Source organism: Corvus kubaryi, unplaced genomic scaffold (genome assembly GCF_017639235.1).
Source record: "Corvus kubaryi isolate FWS band 111438036 unplaced genomic scaffold, C.kubaryi_AGA036_p1.0 37341, whole genome shotgun sequence".
In the NCBI taxonomy this organism is placed as follows: domain Eukaryota; kingdom Metazoa; phylum Chordata; class Aves; order Passeriformes; family Corvidae; genus Corvus; species Corvus kubaryi.
Genome location: NW_024581112.1, coordinates 12,177,460 through 12,190,635, shown reverse-complemented (window position 1 = coordinate 12,190,635; position 13,176 = coordinate 12,177,460). Strand labels below are relative to the sequence as shown.

Sequence of the window (13,176 nt, the reverse complement as noted above, 5' to 3'; positions counted from 1 at the left end):
TGCAACTTCTGAGTCAGACAGTATTTCAGACAACAGATTCCTAGAGAGTATGAGAATTTCTTGCTTGCCTGATGCCCTTTCCGTGAAGCCTCACTTCAGGTCACCACCCCTAGAGCATTCCTCTAGAGACAGACTGGTCTGAACACACACTTTCCAGACCACAAAGACTTCAGCACACACAGGCACAATAGCTAGGAGCCTGGGACCCAAAACCTGAACTCACAGAAAACTCAGAATCATAATGAGGCTCAGCAGCTCAAGAGAGGAAACTGCAGTAATGAAGCAGAATAAACAAGGACAGCACAACCACTTCCTTGACAAGGATGGAAGCTAATGAGGAGTGCTGTGGCTAGAGGTATAAGGACCTGAAAGCACATTTTCATTTCCTGGCTGGTTGCTAAAGCCATCACCAAGAGATTCTATGACTTCTTGGGGTCTTAAGCAGCAAATAAATAAAACACTGAAGGAAGAAATACAGCAGAAACATATCAAGACGCATGGGTGGAAAAACTTGTTCTGAATGACCCTCTTTGACCACTCACTTATGGCCCTATGAAAGGTTAATTTGTGTCCTGTAATGCCCAAGAATTTGGTAAAGGTCATGCTGGGATCTCTTGCAAATTTTTAGAGCTGATAGGCCCTGCAACTGTTCTGTGCATTGGGAAAAGTGAAAAAATTGGAGAGCACAATCATTTATAAGGCCCTTAGCTCCCCAATCTACCACTAGGGTTAGGCCTGTTGTGAGCAGGGGGTTGGAACAGGGACATGCAAAGATCCATCACTGTCTTTATGTGAATCTAAAATGTTTGGTACCTGCTACCCACCCCTGCTGTACAACTGGACTTGGTAACAGAAAACACGGATGTGGCTGGAAATGCAAACTAGGATCATGATACGGACAGAGCACCAGCACAAGCTGGGTTTGGACACCAGAGGCAGGGTTGCAGAACAGACAAAAACTGTGCACTGGAACCAGAATGCAGATCCAATCAGCCAGCTGGTGTTCATTGCATCAGCACTCCACTTCCAAAGGCAGCTCTTAACAGGACAGTCAGACAGGACCTGGACAGAGGCAGCTCAGTCTTCACTCAGCTCCCCTGGGAGACAGCCTCAGCAAAACGTAGCTGTGAGATGATTTAACAGGGACAGGGGAAAAAGTGAGAACAATTTCCAGGGAAAGTGAACAAATGGTAACAGCCAATGCACCTGCAGGGACAGGGGGAAATGTGGGATAGGGAAGGACACCAACACAAAGTCAAGAGGTTAAGCGACATTGCAAGGGAAATTGAGGCAACTAGGAAACCTAGGAGAGGAGAAGCACTAATGAAATCTGAGGATGAGAAAAAGGGAAGGCCAAGCAATGGTAATGGGAACATGAACAGAGAGGAATGTGCTGCACCAAAGAAGCAAAGGAAAATGGTGAGAGCAACAGCAGAGAACTGGGGAAGGCAGAACACCAAGACAGCAGGTGAGGCACTGCATAGGCATTAATGTTTTCTTTCACCAAGAAAGAATCTGGCACGGGACTGCGATCAGTAAAAACCAAAACACATCTCTGACCAGCAGTGTGGGTGAGCAGGACACAGAAGCAGTTTCCCTTCCTTTCAGACAGCAAAAGCAGCAAGTTGTTTTGCATGCACTACAGCAATGTCAGAACAGTGCACGTAGGCCTCAGTGCCACAGGGCTGGATTGGAGATACAGGGGAAAATAAAGCTCAGAAAACATACAGCAAATACTACTCTCTGCACGCACTTTCTGCTCCAGCCACAAAACAAGCCTGTGAGGTTGAGATATGAAGAAACAGGTGCTGATGGAAGAGGAAGGGGCAGCGCTTCCTGCTTAAGCCCCCAGCCTTGGCTACTGCAGCAGTCAGATTCCTTACAGAGGTGATAAAATGTAACACAACTTCCCTCAGAAGATGAAAAAAAGTGCATCAGTGACCTCTAAACCTAAGCAAAGAAAAAGAGAGCTTTTGGCACAGGGAAGCTCTTCTGCTGGCTCACTGAACTGAAGCCTAGGGCTACAGCAAAATGAGGTCCTTTAAGCTTCACCTGGCATGCGAGCTATCAATAAAGCAAAACCCGGGTCAAAACGGGAGACAGAAACAGAGAGAGACTCTATCTTTTGAAAAGCAGTGGGCTTGTACCTTTATTATACAAAATACTTTACAATTAAAAAACAATTTTCCCCAATAGAATCATATACAGATATTTATAATTAACAAGATTCAGTTACACACAAGATGGGGGCTTTTGCACAAAGGAAAACAATGACAGATGAGCAAGAAAAAATTAAGACTTGACCCCTTCCCTCATCGTATTTTGGGAGAGGTTACATTTTAGACTTTTATTCCCATCACTTTCTCTCAAGCCAGAACTCTGGGATCTCCCCTTACCCTGACAGGGTAAGGGCCTCCCCCATGTCCCCAGCATCAGTACAATACTCTTGTCTTAAAAGGTTCATGAAGAGACACTGAGAAAGTAGCATCTGGCTGTACCATGAAGTTACCAGTGGCCAGAAAAGGGGACTACTGCCCCAGTTTTCCCTAGCAACCCACATATACACACGTGCAAGCACATACATGGGGAAGCATGCTCAAACCCCAGAATTTTTCACCCTTTTGGGTGAAACAGCAATCCCACCCTCCAAAGCAGCCTGAACTCAAGACACACCCTTGCAGGCAGTCTCTGCAGAATGGCTCTCACAGCCAAGGTCTCACAGCCAAGCTGGGCACTACTGCAAATGCAGCCTGGCAAGAGGGCGGGATGCTGCTGTCTTCCTCACTTTGATCATCTGTGAACCAGCAGTGTCAGTCGTCATGGAGGTCATGGAGGTGATAATGTGAACCGTTCAGAAATGCTCAGGCCACAACAGACAGGTGGGGGAAGTTGGGCACTTCACCAGGGGGGGTACTTGAAAAAAAACAGTTGTCAATGATCTGCCCTACCAGGGCAAAGATGTGTGTGAACCCTTGTGAACATTTTCTCCCTAAGAAAGGTCACTCACTGCTGGGCTAGGCAACTGCTGCACTCGCAGGGGAGCCTGTCCCAGAGTCACTGCTGGAGGCCAAATGCCTGAAGCAGTGTGGGCAGGTCACGGGCATCAGCTGCCCCATACAGGTCACTCTGGCCCAGCATGGAGAGGGCCATGCGCAGGGTGCTCCAGATGTTGTCAGACATAGCTCCTTGTTGCCCCCGCGGACCTCGGCTCTTCTGCTGCATGTGCAAAGCCTCTAAGAAGTGCTCCACAGCCTCGCTGTCAACAGGAGAACACACACATGCTTAGTGGAGAAGATGGTACATCTCATACTCCCTTCCCCCTTTGCTTCTAAACTATTTCTCCTCCAGAACAGTTTCCTCCTCTTCACCAGATCCTACCCTGCTCCAGAACCAGAAGTCCCCCTTTTCCCTCTAAAAGAATCCCGAGTCCAGATGGCCTCTACTCCACCTGTAACTGCATGACACTTGGATCTCTGGGCAGAGTCCACACACTCACTCTGCTCTCCTGCGCCAAGAGAAGGCTGCAGGCAGTGTGGCCCCGCCTGCATAACCTACAGCCGTCTGTCTCCCACAAGCACACAAACTCGTGGGCCACAGCAGAGCTGCCCATCCTGTGCTCACCGGTGGGCGCCTAAGTTGATGCAGCTGATGCCCAGGTTGTAGCGAGAGCGGATATATCCCGGCTGGAGCTCCAGTGCCCGACGGTACGCAGCCACAGCTTCTTCACTCCGATTGCCGTTGGCCAGGGTGGCACCGAGCTTGTTCCACAGAAGGTGGTCCTGGAGGAAGGGGCACAGAGAAAGGGCTGAGATGAATTGGATCTCTTTAAGCTCCAAGTCAACGCTTCCTTCCACATGTCTGTGTTATTCTTCCACTCCAAATATGCACCTCTCATACACGCAGCACCTCCACCCAAACCTTCACCCATAAATCTCCAAGTACCTCTAGCACCCCCCAAGTCTGCCCCTTTCTTACATTGGGGCGCACACTGAGAGCAGCACTGAAGCAATCCACAGCCTTCTCATACTCGCCACTGAGGTTGAAAAGAACACCCAGGCCACACTGGACATCAGGATCCACAGTTGAGGGGTTGCTGCGCACAGCTGCTAAGAACAGCTCCTTCACCTCCATGAACAGTGAGCTGGAAAAGCACAGAACAGGATATTGGTGTACTGTGGAGAGAGCTGGCCTTGGGTTGCTCACTCTGCTCCTGCCTGGACCAGTCTGAGCCCTCCAAGAAGCCTTTCAGCCAAAGGCTGAAATTTGTAACCATAACTCACTCAGACAGCAGGGAACTTAGGACACGCTTGGAAGGCCCCAGGTTTGTCCCCGAGACACTCTCCTCTGGTTCCTTGTCCAGCAGGTGGGCATAGTCCGGTTTATGGCGCAGCCAGTCCCGCAGGGTCTCACAGGCCTGCTTCTGCAGGGACTCGTTGGTGAAGCTGACTGCTAAAGCCATAAGTGCTGTGAGGTTCCCAGGCTGCAGCTCCAGGCACCTGCAGGGCGAAGAATGAGAAGTGACTGCGGTATTAAATCAGTGTAGGAGACACCCAGAGAGAGGAGGTGACACAATCGAGACAGAGCACCCTGTGACAGCCGTATGGTCCTTGTGGCACCATGCACTCCACAAGGAGCCACACTCAGCAGCTCTGAAGCAACACTCACCGTCTGAGGGCACTGATCGCCAAAAGCTCCTGTTCGTTCTCTGCTTGGGTGGTTCCCAGATATTGCCAGGCCTGGGGAAGACATAGATGTACAAAGTCAGACTTACAGAGGAAAAAATCAGCCAATAAGCCACAAACACAGCGATTAAATCCAGTATATTATCCCACACAGTTTTAGATGAGATCAAATAGACCAAAATATACATATTAGCCACAGGTATAAGTTCCTCTCAAAAGATACACAGATGTCATGGCACATAGGTCCTCAAAGACAATAAAATTGGCATTGGTATAGTGAACAAAAGTGAATGTCTACCTGGAAATCTATCATAAAGCAACTGCTGGTAGTTTTACATTTTTAAATCACAGAATCTCCACTTTTTAACTTCTAACTGTGGTCAAACTGCAGAGGAAGGAGGAAAATGCAGATCTCCTATTTCCCAAGAACAAAATGGCATAGCAGCAGTGCTAATAATGAGACCCCCGAGGCAGGCAGCTGTATGTACTTGTGCAGTGGTCCACTAGCAAGCAGTAACCTTGCAGAGTTGACTGCCAGACCTGAAAGTAGAAGCACTGTTATTTTACTGAATTTCCAATCATCATGACACCAGTACATGAAAATGACTTCCACCTCCAAGAAGCTGATGTAAGGAATATTTAACTAGGCACTAAATCCAAAGTATCTGTTTACTTTATGTTGTTAACCACACCCCTGGGTCCAAAACAGGCTAGATAGTTGGTGGGACTGTCAGTATGATGTACCTGCTTTGTGAATGTAAGTCAGAAAATGAGGTATACACTGCCTCAAGAAAGGAAATTGTTTCATTAGCAAAGACACAGAAACCCTGCACAAGCCACCACAAGCAGAAGGCAATCTACTCTCTTGAATCTCTCATGCCTCACCATACATAGCTAGCTACAGTTCAAGCAGAGCTGAGCAGTGGTAACTGCAGTGTTCTGCCAGCAGCAGACCTGATGAGATTCAAGGTAAAGTTGTGACTTGGACCAAAGCAAACATGACATTTCCTTCAGAGCAATTGTTCACGTCTATTTGATCACTGTGCCATTTGTGAAGTCTTGACTTCTCCTGTACTTTTTGTAGTCACAGTAGAAGAATTCAGAATGTTTCCAATACAGCTAGCCAGAACTGGCCCAAGATTTCTTCCCCTAAGGTTTCAACTACCTCTCCATCATGCTCAGCCTGCAGCCCACACTGCCTATGAGAAGAAAGCGACAGTGCTAAGAGATTAACACCACCTTTTGACCACTTAAAAGCTAAAGCAGATCTTCAAACCTTCTGCTTACTTTTCACCTATTACCAGTACCCTAGAAAGTTAGATGCCTATTCCCAGAAGCCAAGAACCTCGTTCCAAAATGTCACTCTCATCTAAGTCTAAGGGTAATCAAATTATGTATGTCCAGTCATATATAATTAGCAGGGCTTGAACAAGACACACTGAAAATTCAGCAGCCCTGTATCCCTGAGGCAGGCACTCCAGAAACAGACAACATGGGTATATTTATGTTCTTGCTGAGAATATCCACGTCCTCTACCCCTGGAAAAAGGCACATGGACTATTCCATTTCCCAATTCATCCTGCAGAAAATGAAGTGATTTATGGAAAAAAGTATTCACTTAGCAAGGAGCTGGAACTTTGTCTTCAGTGTAAAAATCCTTCTTTGGCTCACAACGTCAATTAAGGCTGTGAAAACACCCAAGCCACCTCTCTCAACCCTTTTGGGTCACATCTTCATCTAACACCTAGATGAAAGACTTAGTCAGAACCACAGTCTAATGAGCTTCTCAGAATTAGAATTTAATAGATACGGAAAGCAGTGACCTGCCATAAGCTTACAATGCCAATAAAGACTTTCACAGAAGCCACTTGAGAGATGAGAACTCCTTGTCTTGGCTCCATGCACAGTCTCATGTGCTCCAAAGATTTTACACAGCTCTGGGGCCATGTGACTTTGTGCTTCCTGTAACAGATCTTAAGTCAGAAACCTCACTCAGAGGCTCCCTGAGGATTCACATGCATCAGCTAGAAACTCAGAGCCGCAAAAAAATGAGGCATTTTCATACACCCTGCACAGGTCCTAACACTGAAGTGAGATTTCTACACCCTCCCTGACAGCTCAGCCCGTTATCTCTGCTGCCACTCACCTCCATATGATCTGGCTTCTGTTGCACTGCAGCCTCAAAGAGCAGGACAGCATTGGGGAGGTCCCCTTCCTCCAAGCGCTTCCGCCCCTCTTCAAATGCATCCGGGTGATCCCTCATGGGATTATCTTCCTCAAACTGGTAACCCTAGCAGGGCAGACAGACACACAGGGGCTAAAGCTAGGAGACAGGCTTAGGGAGAAGTGCACTCTCTACAGCACAGCAGTCTAGTCTTGCTGCATCAGGAACACTCCAGCTGCAGACTAGCCAGCACCTAGTCCTCATTGCTATATGGCAGCAGATCAGGGAACAGTGGTGGTTCTTCCTGCTTGCTCTGTGCTGGAGAAATCCCCCAAACCAGACCCGGAATAAGTTGCTAGAGACAAAACATTTAGTGTGGATCTTATTAGCTTGGAGGGGCATGGGGGAGGGGGGCAGGGATGGGGCCAGGGGACACAACACTTCACTCATTGTGAAGAACCCCTGTATTCACTGGTATTTGGTGCTGGACAAGAACCAGACAGCATTTGCAGACAAGCCCAAGTGAAAACAGTATTTAACCCCCAGCTGATCTGGGACGAGAGTGTAAGTGACAGCAAAACATCAGTGTGAGAAGGAACCCCAGCAGCATTTAGGGTCTGTGGAACTCACAGCGAGGCAAACACACTGCCAGTCTCCCCAAGGCAGCCCATCACAGTGCTAGGGCTGAGAGACCCTGTTCTCCCCTACCTTGTCATATGATGAGGAGTTGAGGTCTTCGTATTCAGAGAGCCAAGGGTGAGCCTCTGCATCTCTCTTGGCCATCTCCTCACATTCTGCCTGGAGTTTGTCCCAGAACTCCACATCTGACTGAAGGGAGAACAAAGTGTGACTGGAGTACCTCAGCCATAAACTCAGGTCTATAGACATGCCAGAGAACTCCCTCTTGAATGTTCCCAGCCCTCCTCAGAGCATGCAAAGGAGAGAGATAACCCTACCATGGGCTCTCAGTTGGCACCCCAGCCCTCCTTCTCAGCCAGCTTTACCTCCACAGCAGCCTTTGCCTGCTCAAATTCCATATCAAGAGTTGACATGTTCCCAGATCGCGCAAATTGATCCACCCAGGCATCGGATGCCCCCTGGGAGTTTGGAAACAGAAACACACCTTTCTTTTTAGAATTTGGCAACCTCAGGGCACATCCCAAAACAGCAGGAGGGTGTGTGACAACCCTTCCTCCCCATCAGTAAGAACTGATGGCCTATGAAGTGGAAACGAATTCATCTGAATCTCCTCTTCCTCCCAGATGCTGTGGGAGATGAGAAAACTCCAACTGTCCAAATACATTCCCAGCTTCTGGCTAGACTCTACTAAGAGCCCAACAGCCCCTCCCTTGTCTCCCTCAGCACTGCTGAGAGCTGGACTTGCCATTTTCCTTTGCTCCCAGACTGTGCACTGTGGCAAAATGCTTTCTTCCTTCAGAGCATACAGGCCTGGGGCTCCTACCTGCTGCTGTATAAACTCAGCTGCCCATTGCTCTGCCTGATCTTGGTCTCTGTGGGTCACCTGATTAGCTTCGATCGATACCCTCCCATCTCCGATCTGGCGGACAAACTTTAGGAACTGCAGCAGAGAAATGAAACAAGGGTGGAGCTGGGCAGATGCTGTGCCCACAAGCCCTCTGCCCATGCCCCCCTCCTTCACTAAGAGGGCTTCTCTCTGCAGAGCGAGCACAAAAGGCCCGGAAAGGTGGGAAGGACTGGACTTCACAAGAGTGGAGATGGATAATATCTAAAGTGTATTGTAGGGTTCAACTCCCAGGAATCAGGGAAGAAATGGAAACATGGGACAACAGGAGGCTTTATTCCTTTACTGTCTTCACCCTTCCCAATTCCCCACACCCCTTATTCACAGTAATATAATTATTACTAATTACATAATTACTAATTCACAGTAATAATTAATCTCAGCCCCAGTCAGATTTCTCACCTCAGTATTCTTGAGTTTCGGATCATCCACTTTAGAGAGGAAATCAGTAACAGTTTTCTTAAGATCATCCTCAGGTTGGTATTCCTCATACCTGTGTTCCAAGGCAGTAAAAAGGGAAAGAGCTAGTCTGATACCAGGCAACAGCAAACTCTTTCACTAACAACAGTCTACACAATGGGCCAGACAAGAGTACTGAGGGACACAACCCCTCCTCAAAGATTCTGGACTTCTCCTAAGTGATTCAGTAGCATTATCCATCTGCAAAAATTCAAAATTACTACTAAGTTAACTGTGCAAGTGACTGACCCAAACAGCAGCAGAATTAAACAATTACAGAGTCAGCACAGTTCTGCAGAGCAGTCTGGATTCCTTGCCAAGCTCACATGCCATCAGATACTGCAAGTTTTAGCACTACCAGAAACAAGGTCACATATCCAGGAACAAAGAAAGTAGGTCATGCCCAATGAAGAGGAAAACAGTGTCTTGGAAAAGCATCAGCTCTGCAGAGCATTGAGGGCTTACAGCAAAGACACAACTCAATATAACTTGTCTGGCTTACAGCAGGATAGGACCAGTTCTAGGTGTTACCACTACACTCAGCCTTGGGAAAGTCTTTGGAACTGATGGCAATAACTCAGGAATGTCCATTATTTGCAGAAAGCTATCAGAGAAGGCAAGAGCCAGGAGGCTCCAATCCAAATATACAAATTTTTTTTAAGGAAAGATCTAATTATTCTTGTGTGTTTTGTTTCTTTAATCAAAAAACTTGACTGTACTCAACATATACCTACAGAGAGATGATCCATCTTTAATCTACCACAAAAAACCACATTAAAATAGTATGTAGAAGGCTGAGCCTAGAAATATGTCACGGAAAGGCTGGAAGTAGTTTGTCAGATAGGAAGAATTACATTATGAAAGTTTACAATCAGTAGAGTCCAGTAAAAAGTATCTGTTGCAGAAAGAAAGTTCCTGAACTCACTCCTGAAGTTACTTTAAGGAGCTTTGCATTAGGCATGAGATTAAGTTAGCCTACATGATCAAAGTATCTTCCCGGAATGAGAGAACAGAAAAGCTACACTCTTAAAAACTTCAGTTTGCAAGCATTGTTTCCTCCTCTCTCTGAAACCAAAGGCCTGAGAACACCAGTCTAGGTTAAATGACTCAAAAGCATTCAGGCCACAGCAGATTTCTATCACCTCTCCAAACTTCACCCACCCAAGTGCCTAGCAGCAACCGCTGGTCTTGAGAAGTCAGACTCACCATTTATCTGCCAAAGACTGATCTTCTGATTCCCCAAGCCACAGCTTCTCCTCTGACTGCTCTAGGTACTCTTCTGCCCACTTGGCAGGAGACACAGACAATGGATCTGCATGGGAAGAATGGGGAGAAAAGTAAGACAGGCAGACCACCACACCTTTGTTTATGCTTGCTTCTTCTACCTTTGTTTATTCTGATCTAAAAATCAAGCCTTAGGTTCAGACAGTGAATTAATACAGATGCCACTGTGGGGACAATAAACTTATGGTTTTCTACTTTAATATCACAACTTATTCATCTGCTCCCTGTGGGATACTATGTAGGTCAAGAAAATTAGCAATGCATTACAAGTCTCCGTCAAAAGCACAGCCTACAAAGCACTAGGTTTTCATCAGAACTTTCTCACAGACCTTTGTAGATTCTAATTGATAGCCCCAGAACTATAAAGAGTGAAGGTCAAAGAGTGGGAGCACTCAGCTTTCTACACTGGCCACTCCTGGAGAAGAGAACAGCATCTACTTGTCCATAATTTCCAGATTAGAGCATGGATCATAACAGGACCCTATTCCAGACCCAGTTCTATACACAATGCAGGATGGTTTTTCAAATAAAGCTTAACCTTTGGGCCAGAAACACTCACTTTGCACATTTCCAGGCTGTAACATCCCTCTACCTCCATGCAACTGACACAAAGTATTTGGCCAAAGCCTACTAAAGAGTATTTACCTTTGTACCAAAGGCAAATTTAGCCTTACAAGAGGGAATTAGAAAACATGTAAACAAGAAGCAGCACCAGGCCATCTCCGACTTGCATCAGTTGAATCATAACTTTCATAAGAGCAGTTTAAATACCATGCGTCTCCTATATAGTCTAAGTAACCAAAGCTAAAACCAGAAGACCCTTACACCTGAATAAAAGCTTCCACACCACATTGTTCATAATTTGACTTAACCATAACACCATCACAAAGCAGCTTTCCTACCCTCCACCTCAGTAAAGCTGCTACAGGAAACACTGACTGCTGGGCCCAAAGCAATACTCCAATTTCACATTCAGTAGCTCTTCATTGTACACAGGCATGTGACTGGACATATCTTGACAGTAATTCCGAAAAGGACACATCACCTGTCACTTCAGCAATGAACTCCTGTGACCAGTCAGCCTCATTGTAATCTGAAGAGACATCACCAGCATTATCTGCTGCAGCCAAGAATTCCTGGGTCCAGTTTTCAGACAGTGCCAAGGCTGCCACACCTGGAGCTACACGAAGAAAAAAAAACAGAAGTGAGGATTGGAGAACTCAAAGGCACCATTTATGTGCTCCAGGCTAGCCCTAATCACCTCTGATCCTCCTCTTTTTGTAATAAAATCACAGAAATATTTCACTTGGAAGGAGTCTCTGGAGGTTGCTAGAGTTCTCACAGCAGATTAACGTGAAAGCTAGAGATGAAGTTGCTCAGGGCATTCATCAGGTAACTTCTGAATTTGTCCATGGCCGGCAATTCCCCAGCCTCCCTAGGCACCTGTTCCAGTACTGAACTACCTCCTCCATGGGAAGAAATGTTTCCACATACCTAGTCAGTTCCCCTTTCCACAAAATGTGTCCATTACGCCTTGTCCTTCTCCTGACTGTTGCTGTGAAGATCCTGACCACGGCAGCTGAAGACAGGAGCGAGACACTCCACCCCTGCCCCTCAGGCTCCTCTTCCCCAGGTTAAAATGTCCAGTTCCCTCAGCCTTAATTCTTACAACATGTATTCCTGTCCCTGAATGTTTTACTGATCTCCGATGAACTTGTTCCAGTAGATCAGTGTACTGGGAAGCCCAAATCCAGAAACAATACTCCAGATACAATCTCAGAAGGGCTCAATAGATAGGAACCACCCTGCTAGGAGCTCAACCGTAACATCAAGATCTTTTCCAGCTCTCCACCTACTTCAGCTCCCCTCACCTCGCTGAGGGGCCTGTCGGAAGCTTGACTGTTCAATCTCTTGCATCTCAGCCAACAGGTCATCCATCTTAAAGGTCTGGGGTGCACGGGACAGCAAAGGGGCATTCTGCGTTTGCAGAAATTCTCCAACCAGCTGCCAAAGACAGAGATGGATTACAAACACTGCACAGAAGATGAACAGGCAGAGCCATGGAGCGTGAGAGAAGGGCACGTCTAAAGGAAATATTAGCATCAGGTAAGGGGTAAAATAACAACTGTGTTGACAAGAAAAGGTTTAAGAAGATTAATCAAAAGCTATAAGGCAATGAACCAATCTGTTCTTACCTCATCTTCAGTGGCTACTCCCAGTGGTTTGGATACCTGCAGGGAATAGTGGGCAATTGCGTCAACATTTTTGATCCCATACCCCTCTACACACACACAGAGCATGACCCAATTAGATTATATCTTCTTCTTCCTTGAGCTTAGGCTGTCAACATTTTCTTGCATTAGCTGCCTGCTAAAGGAGCAGGAACACTTTGAGGGATCCTGTCCAGCCCCGTCCCACTACTGTCTGGCTTAGGGCCTGTGACAGCAAGGCACACAGCTCCCCGCAGCCACCAACACCCGCTGCATGCCTACAAACATGCCCTCACCCCACAGCCCTGCTTCGGGTGACCCCTGGGCCTTTTTCCGCAAAAAAAAAACCACAACACGACACCAACTGCACCGACAGTCCCCCTCCCTGCTCACCCCCAGCCCGAGCTGACCGACCCAGCACCCGGCAGGACCCAGCCCAGCAAGGGGAGCAACACTCACGGCTGCGGCTTCGGGCGCCCCGGGGGGCCAGGCCAGCGGGCCCTGCAGTCCTTCCTGCCGCAGGGCTTTGTCCTGGGTGAAGTGCCCCGCCAGCTTCATCAGGGGGTTGGAGCCCCCGCACTCCAGCTCCACCAGCTCCCTCATGGCCATGGCGCCGGGCAGGGAGGGAGAGAGGGTCGGCGCCGAACCCCGCCGCGCCTGCACCTGGCGCCGGGGCGGCACAGGCAGCGGGTGAGCGCCGGGCGGAGCGACCGCCTGACCCCGACCCGGCTGCCACCCGCCAGCGCCGCCTCCCCCGCGGGCCCGGCCCGGGAGAGGACTGACACCCGCCCGCCGGGACAGCAAGGCCCCGACCCCGAGCCCCGCGCCCCGAGC

The 13,176-nt window shown here is 48.0% G+C and overlaps 1 protein-coding gene across 4 annotated transcripts in view; it reads right to left on the bottom strand.

Annotated features, from left to right (window-relative positions):
* Window positions 1–2,119: 2,119 nt before the first annotated feature.
* PEX5 (peroxisomal biogenesis factor 5) overlaps window positions 2,120–13,176 on the bottom strand; it is an 11,514-nt gene continuing 457 nt past the window's right edge. The window contains exons 2-16 of one of the 4 annotated variants that reach the window (XM_042031330.1): window positions 12,802–13,005; window positions 12,328–12,363; window positions 12,004–12,136; window positions 11,178–11,312; window positions 10,055–10,160; window positions 8,792–8,882; window positions 8,309–8,425; window positions 7,851–7,943; window positions 7,555–7,674; window positions 6,829–6,972; window positions 4,666–4,736; window positions 4,281–4,496; window positions 3,976–4,141; window positions 3,622–3,779; window positions 2,120–3,256 (exon numbers count right to left, since the gene is read on the bottom strand). In XM_042031330.1, the coding sequence (XP_041887264.1) occupies window positions 3,055–3,256; window positions 3,622–3,779; window positions 3,976–4,141; window positions 4,281–4,496; window positions 4,666–4,736; window positions 6,829–6,972; window positions 7,555–7,674; window positions 7,851–7,943; window positions 8,309–8,425; window positions 8,792–8,882; window positions 10,055–10,160; window positions 11,178–11,312; window positions 12,004–12,136; window positions 12,328–12,363; window positions 12,802–12,951 (1,938 nt within the window). In that variant the 5' untranslated portion in view covers window positions 12,952–13,005 and the 3' untranslated portion in view covers window positions 2,120–3,054. Of the gene's footprint in view, window positions 3,257–3,621; window positions 3,780–3,975; window positions 4,142–4,280; window positions 4,497–4,665; window positions 4,737–6,828; window positions 6,973–7,554; window positions 7,675–7,850; window positions 7,944–8,308; window positions 8,426–8,791; window positions 8,883–10,054; window positions 10,161–11,177; window positions 11,313–12,003; window positions 12,137–12,327; window positions 12,364–12,801; window positions 13,094–13,176 lie in introns of those variants that run through there. The other 3 variants (XM_042031332.1, XM_042031333.1, XM_042031334.1) reach the window with 3 other exon arrangements.